This window comes from Scyliorhinus canicula, chromosome 1 (genome assembly GCF_902713615.1).
Source record: "Scyliorhinus canicula chromosome 1, sScyCan1.1, whole genome shotgun sequence".
NCBI classification, from domain to species: domain Eukaryota; kingdom Metazoa; phylum Chordata; class Chondrichthyes; order Carcharhiniformes; family Scyliorhinidae; genus Scyliorhinus; species Scyliorhinus canicula.
Window position 1 is genome coordinate 262,125,451 of NC_052146.1, and position 20,746 is coordinate 262,146,196.

A 20,746-nucleotide genomic window follows, 5' to 3' on the forward strand; every position below is an offset into this window, starting at 1 on the left:
ACTCATGGGCAATACTGGATGACTGAGCATGTTGGCCGGGGCAATCTGCGTACCCATATGGTGTCGAAAGGAATATTCACACTCAGCAAGTAGAAGCACCCAACACTGAATTCTGGCTGATGCAAAGGGCGGTATTCCCTCAACTTCCCTAAAAAGACAGAACAGGGGCTTGGGGTCAGTAACAATAGCGAAAGGCCTCCCATAAACATATTAGTGGTATTTCTTAACTCCAAATATTACTGCCAAGCCCACATTCTTGATTTGAGCGCATTGCCGCTCAGCGTCCTCGAGGCAAAAGTGATGGATCATTCCGTGCCATCGCCCCATCTGTGGAACCATCGCATGTTAGGATTAGCAGCCAAGCTGGATCATAGTGAATGCGGAGCTGGATGGATGAAAGACGCTCTTTTACCTCAGTGAATGCTCTGTTTTGTGATGCACCTCAAAATCACTTCTGGTCCTTCAACAGTATGTGGAGTAAAGCCAATAAGGTGGCCAAGTTGGCGATGAACTTCCCAACCAGGCTTAGTGGTGTTCTTGGTGCCCATTGAAAAACCTGTTGCCAGTTGAAATGGAGGACTCGCAACCAGTCATGTCCCAACAATTTGGGCTCTAGTGCCCATACCACAACCAAGGGAAGTTGTACCGCCTGTTGCCCATGTGTTACAGGAGTAACTGTGATCCCCACAATGCTCAATGGCTCGCCAGTATAGGTCACCAACCTTGCCTTAGTGCTTCCCAAAGTCAGCAGCATGATCGCTGCGCTAAATTATCTAAACGTCTGATGGCCCACAAAGGAGATGGCAGTTCCAGTGTCAATTTCCATCACCACAGGATGACCATTTACTTATAATGTGTCCAGGATCAGTGCCACCTTCAGGGCCATGATGCAGTTCAGCTGCATCAAACAGTCCTCCTCTTCTGTGAGGCACATGTGCAAGGCCCTAATGATCGCGGTAGCTGCCTTGGACGGTGTTCTGGGAGCCGCATTTGGTGGCTCTGGCCAACATGTGTCCTCGGACCTCACATTTAGCAATGTAGACAACCTTCCCCCTCATTGGACAGCACAGCGCACAGTGGTTAGCACTGCTGCATCACAGCACCATGGTCACAGGTTCGATCCCGGCTCTGGGTCACTGTGCAAACCCCACACGGACATTCTCCCCATATTTGCATGGGTTTCGCCCCCACAACCCAAAATGTGCAGGTTAGCTGGATTGGCCATGCTAAATTGCCCCTTAATTGGAAAAAATGAATTGGAAAGCTAGCACTTTTCCAGGAGACTCATCCAGAGTGGGGATTGAAACTTGGTAATTTGGTGCAGTGAGGTAATTCGGTGCCGAGTGTGAGGAGGTGCTTTTTAACCCTGGTAAGTGACTGGTAAGTAGTCTCTCTTTTTCTTTTCATTGTCTAATTTATTTATTCTTATTTTGAAATTCTAGTTGTTTAAGTTTACCAAGGGTTTAAGACATGGCAGGAGATCCCAGACCCGTGTCATGCTCCTCGTGTGCGATGTGGGAGCTCAGGGACACGTCCACTGTCCCTGGCTCCTTCACGTGCAAGAAGTGTGTTCAGTTGTAGCTCTTGTTAGACCGCTTGACGGCTCTGGAGCTGCGGATGGACCCACTTTGGAGCATCCGCGATGCTGAGGAGGTCGTGGATAGCACGGTTAGCGAGTTGGTCACACCGCAGGTGAAGGTTACTGAGGGAGATAGAAAATGGGTGACCAAAAGAAAGAGCAAGAGTAGGAAGACAGTGCAGGTGTTCCCTGCGGTCATCTCCCTGCAAAACAGATATACCGCTTTAGATACTGTTGAGGGAGATGGCTCACCAGGGGAAGGCAGCAGCAGCCAGGTTCATGGCACCGTGGCTGGCTCTGCTGCACAGCAGGGCAGGAAGAAAAATGGCAGGGCTATAGTGATAGGGGACTCGATCGTAAGGGGAATAGACAGGCGGTTCTGTGGACGCAATCGAGACTCCATGATGGTATGTTGCCTCCCTGGTGCAAGGGTCAAGGATGTCTCGGAGCGGCTGCAGGACATTCGGGGGGGTGGGGGGGGGGGGGGGGGTGAACAGCCAGCTGTCGTGGTGCACATAGGCACCAACGATATAGGTAAAAAACGGGACGAGGTCCTACCAGCGGAATTCAGGGAGTTAGGAGTTAAACTAAAAAGTAGGACCTCTAAGGTAGTAATCTTAGGATTGCTACCAGTGCCACGAGCTAGTCAGAGTAGGAATGTCAGGATAGATAGGATGAATGCGTGGCTCGAGAGATGGTGCAAGAGGGAGGGATTCAAATTCCTGGGGCATTGGGACCGGTTCTGGGGGAGGTGGGACCAGTACAAACCGGATTGTCTGCACCTGGGCAGGACTGGAACCGATGTCCTGGGGGGGGTGTTTTCTAGAGCTGTTGGGGATGGTTTAAACTAATGTGGCAGGGGGATGGGAACCGATGCAGGAAGTTGGAAGGTAGTAAAACAGGGACAGAAGCAAAAGGAAGGGGAAAAGTGCAAGGCAGAGAAGACATAGTCAAAAATCTAAAAGGGCGACAGTACAAGGTACAGTGACTGAGGGGAGCTCAGTGAATAGGCCCAGTAATAACAAAAGAAATAAAACTGGAGATGTTAAGATTCAAAACAGAGGTAAAAAAACCAACATAAGTGTACTTTACCTGAATGCACGTAGTATTCGGAATAAAGTAAATGAGTGGATGGCAAAAATCATCGTAAATGACTATGATTTAGTGGCCATTACTGAAACATGGTTAAAGGGTGGTCACGACTGGGAGTTAAATATCCGAGGGTATCAAACTATTCGGAAGGACAGAGTGGATGGTAAGGGAGGTGGTGTTGCTCTGTTATTTAAGGATGACATCCGGGCAATAGTAAGGGATGACATCGGTGCTATGGAGGATAAGGTTGAATCCATTTGGGTGGAAATCAAGAATAGTAAGGCGAAAAAATCACTGATAGGAGTAGTCTATCGGCCACCAAATAGTAACGATATGGTGGGGCAGGCAATAAACAACGAAATAACTGATGCATGTAGAAATGGTACAGCAGTTATCATGGGGGATTTTAATCTACATGTCGATTGGTTTAACCAGGTCGGTCAAGGCAACCTTGAGGAGGAGTTTATAGAATGTATCCGTGATAGTTTCCTAGAACAGTATGTAATGGAACCTACGAGGGAACAAGCGGTCCTAGATCTTGTCCTGTGTAATGAGACAGGATTGATTCATGATCTCATAGTTAGGGATCCTCTCGGAAGGAGCGATCACAATATGGTGGAATTTAAAATACAGATGGAGGGTGAGAAAGTAAAATCAAATACTAGTGTTTTGTGTTTAAACAAAGGAGATTACAAGGGGATGAGAGAAGAACTAGCTAAGGTAGACTGGGAGCTAAGACTTTATGGTGGAACAGTTGAGGAACAGTGGAGAACCTTCCAAGCAATTTTTCACAGTGCTCAGCAAAGGTTTATACCAACAAAAAGGAAGGACGGAAGAAAGAGGGAAAATCGACCGTGGATATCTAAGGAAATAAGGGAGAGTATCAAATTGAAGGAAAAAGCATATAAAGTGGCAAAGATTGCTGGGAGATTAGAGGACTGGGAAATCTTTAGGGGGCAACAGAAAGCTACTAAAAAAGCTATAAAGAAGAGTAAGATAAAGTATGAGAGTAAACTTGCTCAGAATATAAAAACAGACAGTAAAAGTTTTTACAAATATATAAGACAAAAAAGAGTGGCTAAGGTAAATATTGGTCCTTTAGAGGATGAGAAGGGAGTTTTAATAATGGGAAATGAGGAAATGGCTGAGGAACTGAACAGGTTTTTTGGGTCGGTCTTCACAGTGGAAGACACAAATAACATGCCAGCGACTGATTGGCTATGACAGGTGAGGACCTTGAGAGGATTGTTATCACTAAGGAGGGAGTGATGGGCAAGCTAATGGGGCTAAAGGTAGACAAGTCTCCTGGCCCTGATGAATGCTAAAAGAGATGGCTAGGGAAATTGCAGATGCACTAGTGATAATTTACCGAAATTCACTAGACTCTGGGGTAGTCCCGGTGGATTGGAAATTAGCAAACGTGACGCCACTGTTTAAAAAAGGAGGTAGGCAGAAAGCAGGAAATTATAGGCCAGTGAGCTTAACTTCGGTAGTAGGGAAGATGCTGGAATCTATCATCAAGGATGAAATTGCGAGGCATCTGGATAGAAATTGTCCCATTGGGCAGACGCAGCATGGGTTCGTAAAGGGCAGGTCATGCCTAACTAATTTAGTGGAATTTTTTGAGGACATTACCAGTGCAGTAGATAACGGGGAGCCGATGGATGTGGTATATCTGGATTTCCAGAAAGCCTTTGACAAGGTGCCACACAAAAGGTTGCTGCATAAGATAGAGATACATGGCATGGTAAAGATACATGGCAAAGTTGTAGCATGGATAGAGGATTGGTTAATTAATAGAAAGCAAAGAGTTGGGATAAATGGGTGTTTCTCTGGTTGGCAGTCAGTAGCTAGTGGTGTCCCTCAAGGATTCGTGTTGGGCCCACAATTGTTCACAATTTACATAGATGATTTGGAGTTGGGGACCAAGGGCAATGTGTCCAAGTTTGCAGATGATACTAAGATGAGTGGTAAAGCGAAAAGTGCAGAGGATACTGGAAGTCTGCAGAGGGATTTGGATAGGTTAAGTGAATGGGCTAGGGTCTGGCAGATGGAATACAATGTTGACAAATGTGAGGTTATCCATTTTGGTAGGAACAACAGCAAACGGGATTATTATTTAAACGATAAAATATTAAAGCATGCCGCTGTTCAGAGAGACTTGGGTGTGCTAGTGCATGAGTCACAGAAGGTTGGTTTACAAGTGCAACAGGTGATTAAGAAGGAAAATGGAATTTTGTCCTTCATTGCTAGAGGGATGGAGTTTAAGACTAGGGAGGTTATGTTGCAATTGTATAAGGTGTTAGTGCGGCCACACCTGGAGTATTGTGTTCAGTTTTGGTCTCCTTACTTGAGAAAGGACGTACTGGCGCTGGAGGGGGTGCAGAGGAGATTCACTAGGTTAATCCCAGAGCTGAAGGGGTTGGATTATGAGGAGAGGTTGAGTAGACTGGGACTGTACTCGTTGGAATTTAGAAGGATGAGGGGGGATCTTATAGAAATATTAAAAATTATGAAGGGAATAGATAGGATAGATGCGGGCAGGTTGTTTCCACTGGCGGGTGACAGCAGAACTAGGGGACATAGCCTCAAAATAAGGGGAAGTAGATTTAGGACTGAGTTTAGGAGGAACTTCTTCACCCAAAGGGTTGTGAATCTATGGAATTCCTTGCCCAGTGAAGCAGTTGAGGCTCCTTCATTACATGTTTTTAAGGTAAAGATAGATAGTTTTTTGAAGAATAAAGGGATTAAGGGTTATGGTGTTCGGGCCGGAAAGTGGAGCTGAGTCCACAAAAGATCAGCCATGATCTCATTGAATGGCGGAGCAGGCTCGAGGGGCCAGATGGCCTACTCCTGCTCCTAGTTCTTATGTTCTTATGATACTCCAATGAATTTTCAAAAAACATTCCCCCTCATTCTCAGAGGATATATCCCACAGTTGGCTCCGGTGTGCTTGGCCTGGTTGCGAAATTGCCTCTGGGGTTGCCCTTTGGGAGGTGATCTGGCCTAACCGGCATTGCCCCGTGATGCAGTGGGTGTTCAAAACACAGGTCGGGCCAAACTATGGACACCGTAATCCATAGACCCCTGCAGGTCCTTTCTCTGCATGCTCACGGGACAGTGACAGCTCAATGTCTCTTTTTAAATCTAAGGTGGTCTCCAGCAGCAGCTTCCTCTGAGTGGCTGTGTTGTTTATACCACAAACCAGCCGATCCCTCAACATTTCAGAGAGGGGCAGCCCAAACCCGCAAGGCTCTGCCAGTCACCTAAGACGGGTCAAGAAGTCAGCAGCCAATTCACCTGGAGACCACATTGCCATATTAAAACTATACTGCTGCATAATAATGGAAGGTTTAGGGTCGTAATGTTCCGTTACCAACATGACCAGCTCGTCAAACGATTGGAATCTGGAGCAGCCAAGTGAGAGTTTATAATTCCAACGGTCGGGGCCCCGCAGGCAATAGGAGGGTGACTTTCTGATGGTCTTCTCCCAAAATACCGTTAGTCTCGAAGTGCCACCTCATGTGTTTAGCATACGAGATCCAGTCTTCCATAAGTTCATAAGATATAGTAGCAGAATTAGGTCATTTGGCCCATGGAGCCTGTTCCACCATTCGATCACCGTTGATCTAATTGTGGCCTTAATTCTACAGACCTTCCCGTTCTCCATAACCCTTCAACCCATTACCAATTAAATATCTGTCTGACCCCTCCTTAAATTTACTCATTGTCCCTGCCTCCACCGCACTCTGGGGCAGCAAATTCCACAGATTCACAACCTTTTGGAGAAGTTGTTTCTCCTCAACTCGGTTTTAAATTTGCTACCTCGTAACTTAAGACCATGACATCTCGTTCTAGCATGCCCCACAAGAGGAAGCATCCGCTCCATGTATACTTTATCCTTACCTTTCATCATCTTGTATACCTCAGTTTGATCTCCCAGACCTGCATCAACGGCTTCTAGTTTACCGAACTGTGGCGCCCTGAACTAATGTCCAAACATTCTAGGATAGTAATCATCAGGGGTAGCGATGTGGTTCCACAAGCGAGTCCAGAATCTCCTTTGTCCTTGTCACCAGTTTAGTAACTTGAGGAAGCCAGTGGTCATGGAACAAGGGTTTATTTAACTATGCACAATAGTCTGCCCATGGCAGTAACTCTTTCCCAATCCAGTCCCTGTTGGGATGACAAACCGCTCTGGGCTCTGCTTGAGCCGGCTGTATATGTAGGTTTAGAGCTCCAGCTGGATGACCTCTGCCCTACCTGGGAAGTTCGTACTCCATGAGTCCGACGGGGGATGGACAACGGTTTCCCTGTGGTCCTCATGGGGGTTATGACAGATTCTCTTTACTGGTTTCTAAAACTCTCCCAATCCACAGGCTACTATTTTGTTACAACATTGCAAGCCTCCTCATTTAATAAGCTACTGACAGATCTTTCTCACTGATTTGATTACAACAAATCCATTTTTGTTGAACATTGTGAATCATTTTGCAGTGTTTGAAAATGAAATGAAAATGAAAATCGCTTATTGTCACGAGTAGGCTTCAATGAAGTTACTGTGAAAAGCCCCTAGTCGCCACATTCCGGCACCTGTCCGGGGAGGCTGGTACGGGAATCGAACCATGCTGCTGACCTGCTTGGTTTGCTTTAAAAGCCAGTGATTTAGCCCAGTGAGCTAAACCAGCCCCTGTTTATTTACTGCCATAGCTTTTAGTCTATTTCATGAATACCCTTAGCCAACCCCTCTATCATGCCAATGAACTTTGAACACAGGGCTTAAAGCGTGCTAGTTTTTTCCTGCCTACATATCCATCTCTGATCACGTTGGGCATGAAGTAGGCTAGATTATAGGCAGCCTGACTGGAGTGCCACAAAACATTATTGGTTGCCCATGGCAACATACTGCATGTCGACTAACTCCACCAATATTTGCATTTAGTGAAAGTTCAAATTAACACCAGCATTAAGTGCAAATATGCCACGTGCTATTACTAGTACTTTCAGTTGTCACATGGTAATGCTCCTTACCTTAGGCCTTGTAAGTCCCTGGTCCCTCAAGTCATCATCTACTTCTGCCTTTTGATCTCGGCACTTGGCATTGTTATTCAGCACCTGTGAATTTGCTTTCAACACATGATTTATTACATGTAAGCAATAGGCACGGCGAACTTCCTCCCCATTTCGAATAGCTGTTCTTTCTGGATAATACAAGTCCTTGTAACCATTTATTATATTGAACAGTCCTTGTTGAAGTGGTGTGAAAAATTCTTGCTGATTAAGCTGATCTTCTATTGAAAGGAGTTGGCCATTAATCTTGGGCCATGTTGTTTCTAGAGGTTTATGAAGATGAAGATTTTTCACACATTCAACTGACAACTCTTTGGTAAGAGTGTATTTTGGAAGATGGCTCGACCATACTAGCTGCCCAAGAGTATTCCACTAGTAAAAAGACAAAAAATGAACAAGATATTAGCTTGAAAAGAGCCTGTTTGAAAACCTCATAGTTGCTTAAACAAAATCACTACACAAAAAGAATTTAGTACAAAATTTCAGTCCAATTGCTAGCAAGTTTTCAAACTATTGTACATGGCCGATTTAAATCCTGATCTTGTAATTAAAATTAAGTGCACAATCACCGAATGCAAAAATATATTGCCATTTTATAAAAGCATTATAGAACATGACCAGTGAACACCAGTGATTGGGAGCTAGTTATTTATTTGACTAAACTAATTCAGGGTGTATACCTCCATCACTATGCTAACAGTTTAAATATCATCTGAGTCAAAGAGCTACAAATTTAAATTTATCTTTGCAGCAAATAGCAGATATTGACAGCAGTATGAGTAGCTAGAGATGGGTTATACAAATTAGAATCTGCACAATAGCTGCCTCTTTAACATGAAGTCTGCAGATATGCTTAATTTATACCAACTCATTTTCTCAATCAAACATTTTTAGCAACTGGAGAATAACGATAAGCCATTCACCAAAAAAAAAAGCTGATGGAAATGAACCATTTCAACTTCCTCAGAATTCAAATTTTTATTAGAATCATTAGAGAATTACCTTGGACTGCATTGTACTTTTAACCTCTGTTACAGTTTTCACATCATCATCCTCTAGTTCTGTATTCATATGTTGCTTAAATGGATCTGAAAGAAAATATGGTTTTGCTTTAAACTTCGATGTTCAATACTTGAGATTTCCAGCCGGGATTCAAGAAGAAGGAGGCCGAAGTCTTGGCCTTTGCTTCTCTGGTAGCCCGCCGACGAATACTGTTGGCATGGAGGGACTCAAGGCCCCCGATGACCGAAATATGGCTATCGGACATGGCGAGCTTTCTCAGTCTAGAGAAAGTTAGGTTCGCCTTGAGAGGTTCACTATCGGGGTTCCCCCGGAGGCGGCAGCCATTCATTGACTTCTGCACGGAGAATTAATCGTCAGTGGGGAGGGGAGGGGCTAGGGTAGAGTAGAGTATGGGGTGCTTTCGGCAGGTCCTTGCGAGAATGGAGTTATGGGCCGGGATTATCCCCTACCCGGCGGGACGGGGGGTCCCAGCGTGAACCACTCCGGCGTCGGACTACCCCAAAGGTGCGGAAGTCTCTGCACCTTTAGGGGCCAAGCCCTCACCTTGAGGGGCTAGGCCCACGCCGGAGTGGTTCCCGTCCCGCCGGCAAGGCCTTTGGCGCCACGCCAGCCGGGGCCGAAGGGACTTCACCGGCCGGCGGAAGTCCGCGCATGCGCCGGAGCGTCAGCGGCTGTTGACGTCATCCCCGCGCATGCGCTGGGGAGGGGGTCACTTCCGCCTCAGCCATGGTAAAGACCATGGCGAAGGCGGAAGGAAGAGTGCTCCCACGGCAGAGGCCCGCCCACCGATCGTTGGGCCCCGATCACGGGCCAGGCCACCGTGGGGGCACCCCCCGGGGCCAGATCGCCCCCTGCCCGCCCACCAGGACCCTGGAGCCCGCCCGCACCACCTGCTCCCATCGGTAAGGTAGGTGGTTTGATCCACGCCGGCAGGAGAGGGTTGACAGTGGCTGGACTTCGGGCATCGCGGGCCGGAGAATCGCCGATAGGGGGGCCCGCTGACCAGTGCGGCGCGATTCCCACCCCCGCTGAATCTTTGGTGGCAGAGATTTCGGGACACGGCGGGGGCGGGATTGTCCCCGGCAAATAAAACAAAACCTCCCAAGAAAAACGGAATCCGGAATCGCCTGTGGTCACCATGGTGACATATATAGTCCATCCCCCCAACCCCCCCCCCTTAATATTCAAAGCCATCCAATCCCCGAAAGTGTACTGTGAATGACACTCATGAATTGTAGACCCCCCCCCACAGATTCCTCCCCTCCACTTCCTCTTGTAAGCTCCTCCCCCCAGACTCTGTTCTTTCCCCCAACTTTTCACCCAGACTAGACTCATCGAAACCTGTTCTGCCAGGCTCCGATTGCCGCAACTCCTCCTCCCACCTCACACCCGTTCACTGGCCGGCTTAAACCGGCCAGTGTGGAGGTCCCCGCCCGGGTCTCCATACCATTTGCCCGCTCCCAGAGAAGCAAAGAAATCCCCTTTAACACACAACCCCAGCATACACACCCAAGCCCCAAAGAACCACCATTGCAAATGAAAGTCCCAACTCTTCCCTTGTCTAAATATACAGCGTAGACTCATTTAGTATATACACCAACATGCCGTGAAAAAATAAAGTTACGTGAGGCTACATCAGTACGAGACCAGCTCTCAGTCCCATTCTCAATTGTGCCACAGTCCTGCCTTCGCAAACCCCTCCACCATCCCAAAATAAAAGTCCTTGGACTTGTAGGTCACCCTCAACTTAGCTGGATATACTGTGCCGCACTGCACCTTGCTGTTGTACAGTGCCTTCTTCACCCGACTGAAGGCCGCTGACCTCCTCGCCAACTCCACTGTAAAGTCCTGGTATATGCGTATACCAGCTCCAGCCCACTGCACCACCCGCTTCTGCTTTGCCCAGCACAGGGCCTTCGCCTTCATGCTGTACCTGCGGAAACAAACAGTCACTACCCTTGGCGGCTCACTCGCCTTTGGTGTAGGCTTCCACGACCTATAAACCCGATCCAGTTCATATCGAGAGGGATCGTCCCCCTCCCCCAAGAGCTCTGCCAACATCATGGCAAAATACTCCATCGGCCTCGGGCTTTCCACCCCTTCGGGCAGTCCCACGATTCTCAGATTTTGCCGCCTGGATCTGTTTTCCAGGTATTCCATTTTGGCTCGCAGACCCTTGTTGGTCTGTATCACCCTCCACAGCTCCTTCCCCATCGAGGTGAGTTGATCACTGTGCTGCAATAATGCCTCTTCCACTTCCTTCAATGTCTCACCTTGCTCCCACACCTCCGCCGCTGCGCTCGATACCGCTGCCCTCACCCGGGCAATCGCCTCCTCCGCCAGCACTTTCAATACCGCCCCCATCTCCTTCTTCATCACTTCCATGTGCTTTGTGAACTGTTTTTCAAGTTCCCCGGCCATCACCTTGGTCATTTCTTCTGCCGTGAGCAATGCGGCCTCCCCTGGTACCCCAGCCTCCGCTTTCCTTACAGTTCCTGCGCTAACTTTTCCACTCACCAGCAGACTTTTAACTCCCTTTTTCACAGCCATTTTCCCCCAAACTTGGACATTTCTCCTCACTGTGCCTTCCTACAACATTTTCAGCCTCCGTTGCCCCCGGGACCGGGTGTCATAACCCCAAAAATTCTGTAACCGAGCAGGAGCCCTCCAACGTGCGGCTGCCTCCCGCCCGCTGTTACCGGAAGTCCACCACTGATGTTTGTTACTACACAGGAGAACCGCAATACAATCTTGCTTTCCACAACTTTATCACGCATCAGTGACGATCTGCATCACCTCCACAAATTAATTCAGGTGTCACAGATTGAACAGGTAGCTCAATGTTACACCTATTTCTGTGCCATGACAATTTTTTGTCATCTGGAAAGCAGAACTATAAACATTACCCCAAGTGGGGAATCATCAAATGCACTGTCAGGATGTTCTGTAATTTTAACATATTTTACAATGTAACACTCTATTTGCTTTACTATTCACTGCCACACTATATAGGCAGTTTCAATTATCTCTTAGTGACAGCGAATTATTTCACTATGCCCTTGTCAATATCAATTTAATTTCAGCTACTATGCCGAACAATTCATCCAGATCTCTCTGCATCTGATCTTCCAGGTTTCCATTGCAAGGTATTTAATCCAATCAGATTCTTATTGAAAAAGACTGTACCTGAATTTCCTGTTTTCTTCTATCCACAGAATCAGTACATTAGCCCTTCATGCCAATAACAAGGTGCCAGAATAAAAGAGGATATTACTACTCCTTTGACTTTTCCATTCAAAAAGATTAACAGGTGTTTTGGCAGAAGTATTTAAAGTTATGAAGGAGTGAGAGAGGGTGACTGAGGATCTAGGATAAGTGGACATAGGGACAAAATTAAATGCAAAGAATTAGTGCAGAGCAGAACTCTTTTAAAAAAAAATACAGACAGTTATGAAGTTGAGGAAGCATGAACCGATTGAACGGTGGAAGTAGAGACCATGCCGACATTAAGAACAGGCAAATAAGTAATGGAAAAGAAGAATAAAAGGGAAAAAAGTGGGCTCACAAGTTCGGGTTACCTGCCCAAGTGATGAATAAATGCGAATACAAACTGGTTGAGCGGTTTCGTAATTTCAATGTATTTTAATGAAAGCCTGCACAATATTCTAAAAATGTTTTTTAAAAATCAGATTAGATATCTAAACTACAAAGTAGGTATCCAAGTCACCACATGCTTAGTAGCCTGCTCAATCCACATTAACATTGTAGAATACTACTAAATAGGGCAGTATGGTAGCATGGTAGTTAGCACAATTGCTTCACCGCTCCAGGGTCCCAGGTTCGATTCCCGGCTTGGGTCACTGTCTGCGTGGAGTCTGCACGTTCTCCCCGTGTGTGCGTGGGTTTCCTCCGGGTGCTCCGGTTTCCTCCCACAGTCCAAAGATGTGGTTCGGTGGATTGGCCATGCTAAAATTGCCCTTATTGTTGGGTGGGGTGACTGGGCTGTGGGGATGGGGTGGGGGCTTGGGTCGGGTGCTCTTTAAAAGAACCGGTGCAGACTCAATGGGCCGAGTGGCCTCCTTCTGCACTGTAAATTCTATGATATGATTCTATAAAATACTACTACCGTGGTCAAACTGTAGACCCGGCTCTGTTTCACTGTCCGTGTGGAGTTTGCACATTCTCCCCATGTTTGCGTGGGTTTCACCCCCACAACACAAAGATGTGCAAAGTAGGTGGATTGGCCACACTAAACTGCCCCTTAATTGGAAAAAATGAATTGGGTATTCTAAATTTAAAAAAGAAAAGAAAAGTCCTACCTTCAGAACTGTCATCACTTTCATCTTCACTTCCATCTCCAATGAAATTATTTTCTAGACAGAATTTGGCTTCATCCTTTACATCAGTAAAATCAGCTTCTAGGTCATTGGCATTTTCAATATCATCTTGTACCATTTCCTCCTTTGAAAGTTCTTTTCCTGCAGTACTGCTTTCCTTTTCTTCTTTACTGAATACATCAGCTAACATGAAGTAACAATCAAGGAAGAGAAAGGTTACTATAATGGCAGATTATGATTTAATGTCTGAATATAAACTCTTTACAATGGATTTTTTTTTTTAAAAAGCATTTTTATTCCAAATTTAACATTTTTACAATTTACAATAGAAACAAAACCCACCCAACACATTATAACCCCCCCCCCCCCCCACACCTGCCCATACCTCCCCCTCTCTCCCACTTCCCATCCCTTCCTCAACAATCAATGGCAACCAATTCTCCAAAACATAAAATGAACAAACCCCTACTTTCGTGACGCATCTCTCGCCCGACTTTCTTCAGGGCTAAAAACTCCAGCAGGTCCCGCTGCCATATCGAGGAATAGGGTGAAGAAGCTCACCTCCACCCCAGCAAGACCTGCATGTGAGCAATTGGCAAGATGCAGGTCAAGATCTGCCCCCTCACCCGTGTGCAACTCCAGACGGTCCGACACCCGAGTATGGCTTCCAGAGGACATCCACATCAACATGCAAAACCCCCGAGATGGTGCTGAAAACCACCCTCCAAAACCTTTCCAGTTTTGGGCAGGACCAAAACATGTGTACATGGTTAGCCGCTCCCACAATAGTTCACAGACATCCTCTACCTCCTCAAACAGCCAGCTCATCCTCGACTTTGTCAGATGCGCCCTGTACACCATCTTCAGCTGCATCAGCCCCAGCCTCGCACACAAACATGTTCGCAAAATACTCGGTCAGCCTCAGGCCCTCCATCCCCTCGGGCAGACACACTATCCTCAAATTTTGTCTCCTCAACCTGTTCTCCAGGTCTTCCACCTTGGCTCTGAGCCCTCTGTTGATCTCCGCAGCTCCTCATCCATCGAAGTGAACTGGCCACTATGTTGCAACAGTGCCTCCTCCACCCCCTTCAACTTCTCTCCTTGCTCCCGCACCTCGACCGACGTCTTTGCAGCTGCAACCTTTATCGGGGCAAGCGCCTCCTCCACCCATTCTAAGCAAAGCCATCATGTCCCTGCGAAGCACCTCTAAATGTTGGCAAGCAGCTTTTCAAACTACACTGACACCACCTCGGTCAGAGTTTCAACTGTGATGGGAGCGGCCCCATCCAACGAACCGGCCCCTGCCATCTTTCTTCCTGCTGGCCTCACAGCAACGCTCGCCAGCGTACCTTCACTCGCCCCCTTATTTCCAAGGCCTTTCTTCTGAGAGTTCGACATTCCACCAACTCCTTATGACTTCCCACATCCTGAGTACCCCTGAGATTGAGCATAAAACCCAAAAAAACAAAGACTCTAGCAGGAGCCAACTATCGTGCGACCTCCACCTACATGCCACCATTGGAAGTTCCCTTTACAATGGATCTTGATTTTTTTTTTTAAGTTTGCTCTTTTTACATAAGAATCGTCTCTCCTATCTTGTTATTTAATATGCAAATAATAGAAATAAACTGAAAAAATACCTTTTTCCTCTTGGTCATTTTCATCATCGACTTCACTACCATCCTTCTCCTCATCATCTTTATCTTGGTCCTCTTCCACTTCTTCAAATTCACTTTCACTGCCATTGTCAGAGACAGAGTCTTCATCCTCTCCAACATTTTTTAAGGTGGAGCACAGATGTTGGTAGGCAGTCACCTGTTCTATGCCAGATTCTACATCGCTCTCTGTATCAGACTGTTCTGAGCTGTCGGTCTGAAATTGTTTGGATTAAAAATTATCTCAAGAATATCTACAGTCACCACTTTGAGGCATTGCAAATGAACTCCATGCGCCTCTCTAGCCACTATCTTAGTGAAATGGATTGTTCAGAATTTTGGCATCTTATTCAGCACCATGGTAAGCTTCCAACCCTATTTACCCTCCATCATAAATACTTGTGCACCGCTGACTCAGCCCAAATGCCACCAAAACCTACGCCCATGCCTTTTGTTATCTCCAAACTCATCTTTTCAATTCCCTCCTCTATCCATAAATTTTCAGCTCATCTCATACCCTGTTGGCTGTATTCCATTCCATACCAATTCCTATATCCCTATTCTTGCGAGAATACATTGGTTCCAATTGCCTCAACACCTCACTTTTCAATTCTAATTCCCATGTTCGCTTCTTTACTCTGTCTTACCCTTTTGTACCGCTAATCTTTCCCATTCCAAGAATGTCTCCGTACAATCTCGATATTCCTTTCATTTTGACTCTTTTGTACATCCCCCACTTTCTTTGCCTTACCATTGGCAGCTGCTCCTTCAGCTATTTAGATCTGCCATGCTCCAAGATTGCTTTCTTAAGCCCTCACCCCCTTATAAATAATCAATTTTTGGTAATTTGGCCTATATTGCCTTGGTGCAATGTTTGCTTGATTATGCGTCAGTGAAGCGCCTTAGAACTTTTTTTTTAAACAAACAATTTTATTCAGGTATTTTAGGCATATAGAAAAAGTGACATTGTACAGTACAAAAACTTAGAATTTCTTTTAACATGAAAAGCTGCACTATCCATGCCTGGGATGGTGAAGAACATGTGCTTTCAGTACATCGAATATTGTGTGACTGGCACATGCACATTTCCAGAGATATTCAGTTGTAGCAGCAACTTAACGCAAATGCTTGTTGTTTAAATAAATTTAACCTGAACATAAAGCATTCTGTCTTTGAGAAAGAGATACAAAAATTATCACAAAATAATAACTCACCAGTTCAACAATTTGAGCTGGTTCTGCTTTTCCCAATACTCTGAAAAACAATACCCAAAAGTTACAAAATTGACTACAAGGATAACCTGTTTTTAAGACAGGATTTGGATTGCATCTATAAATCCAACAACAGTCGTGCAGTAACATTGCTCCCTCAACATAAGTGTCATGTTTTTCTACTAAAATGCAAATACAAAAGCATTAGAAAGCAAAGACAGTAACAGTAATTCAAATCTAGGTCAAGTCAATAGCTGACATTCTGCAGTGAATGGTAACATCCTGTTCCCCAAATACTCTCTGCCTCCTACAAGACATGTTAAGACTACAACGGAATACTCTACTACTTCCCCAGAAATACTCTATCACTTCCCCAGATGGCTACTGCTCCAACATTCAGAGGCTATGTCCAAGGTCTTGGACGTTCGGGTAAAGCCGAGTCTGGAGATAGCGATATTTGGGGTGTCGGAAGATCCGGGAGTGCAGGAAGCGAAGGAGGCCGATGTCCTGGCCTTTGCCTCCCTGGTAGCCCAGAGACGGATCTTGTTAATGTGGAGAGACGCGAAACCCCAGAGTGTGGAGACCTGGGTAATTGACATGGCTGGGTTTCTTAGTCTTGAGAGAATAAAGTTTGCCTTGAGAGGGTTCGCCCAGCGGTGGCAACCGTTCCTTGACTTTCTAGGCGAGCGTTAAAATGTCAGCAGCAGCAATCCTGGGGGGTGGGGGGAAACTGCTCATTTAATGTATATTCTCTTTGTGTATAATGAAAATAGCCATCTTGTTTTGTTAATTCTTCTTCTTTTTTTCCCCCACTGGTTATGTAAAAATTCTGTTTGAGAAAAACTTTACAAATTAAAAAAAAAGACAGAGATAGATAGGTTCTTGATTAATAAGGGATCCGGGTTATGGGGAGAAAGCAGGAGAATGGTGATGAGAAACATGTCATGATTGAATGGTGGAGCATACTCGATGGACCGAATAGCCCAATTCTGCTCCTATGTCTTCTCCCCATCTATTCTGTCCAGATACCTCATGATTTTTAATACCTCTACCAAATCTCCAGTCTTCTCTTCTCCAAGTAAACAGTCCGAACAGTTCCAATCTATCTTAATAACAGAATAATAATAATAATCTTTTCATTGTCACAAGTAGACTTACATTAACACTGCAATGAACATAGGACATACAGTGCAGAAGGCCATTCGGCCCATCGAGTCTGCACCGATCCACTTAAGCCCTCACTATTCCCGTAATCCAATAGCCCCTCCTAACCTTTTTGGGCACTAAGGGCAATTTATCATGGCCAATCCACCTAACCTGCACATCTTTGGATTGTGGGAGGAAACCCACACAGACACGAGGAGAACATGCAGACTCCGCACAGACAGTGACTCAGCGGGGAATCGAACCTGGGACCCTGGAGCTGTGAAGACACAGTGCTATCCATTTGTGCTACCGTGCTGCCCAAATTGTGAAAAGTGACTCGTCCCTGGAACCATTTTTATACATTACTTTTCCCCTCGGAGATGTTCACCTCGCCTAAAGGAACCTTTAAAAGTTAAAGCAAGGGAATATACACTGCACTGCCAACCAAGATGGGAAAGAGTCAGCTGCACAATCAAAAAGCCAGTAGAGACAGTTGGAGGGAAACCTCGCCCTTGGAACAAGGAAACATACGTGGAGGCATTACATTAACACCGCAATGAAGTTACTGTGAAAAGCCCTTAGTCGCCACATTCCGGCACCTGTTCGGGTACACTGAGGGAGAATTCAGAATGTCCAAATCACCTAACAGTACGTCTTTTGGGACATGTGGGAGGAAATGGCACCCGGAAGAAACCCAGGCAGACACGGAGAATCTAGAGACTCTGCAGACAGTGACCCAAGCTGGGAATCGAACCTGGGACCCTGGCACTGTGAAGCAAGTGTTAACCACTGTGCTACCGTGCCACCCATAAATTTTCAAAACCTAGGATACCAAGGGATATAGTGTGGGAATGTTGAGGTGGAAGATCAGCCAACTTACTGAATGGCAGAGTATGCTTGAAAAACCAAATGGCCTACTCCTGTTCTTGTATTTTAGACTGATAAGATAGACTGATAAGAGTTTTACAGCATGGAAAGAGGCCCTTTGGCCAATCATCTGTGTGCTGGTAATCAAGCACCTATCTACTCTAATTCCATTTTCCAGTTCTTGGCCTGTAGTCTTGTATACAATGGCATTTCAAGCTCTCATCTAAATACTTCTTAAATACTCAAGAGGGTTTCCCCCCCTACCACCCTTTCAGTCAGTGAGTTCCAGATTTCAACCACTCTGGATGAAAACGTTTAATCCTCACATCCACTTAAACCTATGTCCCCTGGTTATTGAGCCTTCCGCTAAGTCACTTGCTCCTTCCTATCCACACCATCAGAAAGCTTAGTGCAGGAGGCCATTTGGCCCATCGAGTCTCCACCGGCTCTTGGAAAGAGCACCTTACTTAAGCCCACATCTCCACCGTCCCCGTAACCCCAGATTACCTGAAGGCAATTTAGCATGGCCAATCCACCTAACCTGCACATCTTTGGACTATCTATATCCCCCAATTTTATGTTCCTTAATCAGGTACCCCTCAGCCTTCTCTGCTCCAAGGAAAATAACCCCAGCCTATCCAGTGTCTTTTGATAGCTTAAACGCCCCAGCCAGGCAAAACCCTGGTGAATCTCTGCACCCTCTTTGCAGCATGGTAGCACAGTGGTTAGCACGGTTGCTTCACAGTGACAGGGTCCCAGGTTCGATTCCCGGCTTGGGTCATTTTCTGTGTGGCGTCACCATGCTCTCCCCGTGTCTGCGTGGGTTTCCTCCGGGTGCTCCGATTTCCTCCCGTAAGTCCTCAAAAGGCATGCTGTTAGGTAATTTGTACATTCTGAATTCTCCCTCGGTGTACCCGAACAGGTGCCAGAATGTGGCAACTAGGGGCTTTTCACAGTAACTTCATCGCAGTGTTAATGTAAGCCTACTTGTGACAATAAAAGATTATTATTATTAATGCAATCACTTCCTTCCTATAGTGTGGTGACCTGAACTGCACACAGCACTCAAGCTGTGGCCTAATCAGTGTTTGTTAAAAATGTTTTTTTATTGGGATTTAACATTTCGTAGCAAGATTTATGCACAACAAGAAACAGCCATTGGCAAAACACACATGAAGAAACGAAGCAACAACAACTTCATTTGCACAATCAGTTGTCACATTTCCTGTGACCAAGGTTCCCAAGCCCACATTTTCCGATGTGCGTTCATATTTACAATTCATTCCAGAATTCTGAATTAATTCATATTTCCATTTGTTTTAATTTTCCATGTCCACGTCGGTCCCCAAACTTTTTAAATGCTGAAAAACCTTCACTAGGCTTGCACGGTAGCACTGTGGCTTCACAGCGCCAGGGTTCCAGGTTCGATTCCTCGCTGGATCACTATGCGGAGTCTGCGTGTTTTCCCTAGGTCTTTCCTCGTGTGGGTTTCCTCCGGGTGCTCCTGTTTCCTCCCACAGTCCAAAATCGTGCAGATTAGGCAGATTGGCCATGCTAAATTGCCCTTAAGAGTCCAGAATGTGAGGAGGGGTTATTGGGTTAGGGTGGAAGTGAGGGCTTAAGTGGGTCAGTGCTGACTCGATGGGCCAAATGGCCTCCTTCTGCACTGTATGTTCTATGTTCTACACCGACCCTCCAAAAGGGCACCACACCAGGACCACCCCCATAACCGGAACAAGGAATCCACCTAGCCCGCACATCGGAGCACCCAGACACGGGGAGAACGTGCAGACTCCACATAGACAGTGACCCAAGCCGGAATTGAACCCGTGTCCCTGGCACTGTGAGGCAGCAGTGCTTACCACTGTGCCACCGAGAATACCAAAGATTCACAATCCCATTGGGCCACAAGCTCTGTCAAAAAAATCTCCGCCACATTGGACTTTTATCCAAAGATTTGGATAAAATCTTTGGGTAGCAGGGTAGCATGGTGGTTAGCATAAATGCTTCACAGCTCCAGGGTCCCAGGTTCGATTCCCGGCTGGGTCACTGTCTGTGTGGAGTCTGCACGTCCTCCCCCTGTGTGCGTGGGTTTCCTCCGGGTGCTCCGGTTTCCTCCCACAGTCCAAAGATGTGCGGGTTAGGTGGATTGGCCATGCTAAATTGCCCGTAGTGTCCTAATAAAAGTAAGGTTAAGGGGGGGGGTTGTTGGGTTACGGGTATAGGGTGGATACGTGGGTTTGAGTAGGGTGATCATGGCTCGGCACAACATTGAGGGCTGAAGGGCCTGTTCTGTGCTGTACTGTTCTATGTTCTATTTCAAGGTAGAAAAAAAAAAATCAGGCGATTCAGAAGAAACGCCAACTTCAGGATGAGATGCGGCTCTCAGCTTGTGGTAGGTGACACTCACTCATCATGAAAGGGATGTTCCTCCCCGAAATCCCGCAAGTGTTTTTTCTGTTTCTTGGTTAAGTTGCTGCCGAGTGCCCGCAACTTTGCGCCGCTCTTTCTTTTGCCCATCTCGCCCCGGCCGCCACACCACACGTTAGCTTTGACTGACCCAGTCCGCGCGCGCGCACACGCTCCGATTGTCAGGCTTCCGCTGACTAGTGCAGTACCACCTCCCAACAAGGCCTCATGCCATTGGTTCAGCCGACGCCTTAAGGCCTATCTTTGATCGATCCTGTCCAATCAGACCGCGGGGGAACTCTGACTGACGTCGAACGTGTCCAATCAATGGCCCGCTTGGAGAGAGAGGGGCGTTAA

The 20,746-nt window shown here is 46.4% G+C and overlaps 1 protein-coding gene across 3 annotated transcripts in view; it reads right to left on the minus strand.

Moving 5' to 3' along the window:
- Positions 1–20,601, minus strand: part of utp25 (UTP25 small subunit processor component) — a 57,577-nt gene extending 36,976 nt beyond the window's left edge. For all 3 annotated transcript variants that reach the window (XM_038812337.1, XM_038812328.1, XM_038812319.1), the window contains exons 1-6: positions 20,391–20,601; positions 15,971–16,010; positions 14,742–14,973; positions 13,084–13,284; positions 8,744–8,829; positions 7,703–8,113 (exon numbers count right to left, since the gene is read on the minus strand). In XM_038812337.1, coding sequence (XP_038668265.1) covers positions 7,703–8,113; positions 8,744–8,829; positions 13,084–13,284; positions 14,742–14,973; positions 15,971–16,010; positions 20,391–20,500 — 1,080 coding nt within the window. In that variant the 5' untranslated portion in view covers positions 20,501–20,601. The remainder of the gene's footprint in view (positions 1–7,702; positions 8,114–8,743; positions 8,830–13,083; positions 13,285–14,741; positions 14,974–15,970; positions 16,011–20,390) is intronic.
- Positions 20,602–20,746: the final 145 nt, after the last annotated feature.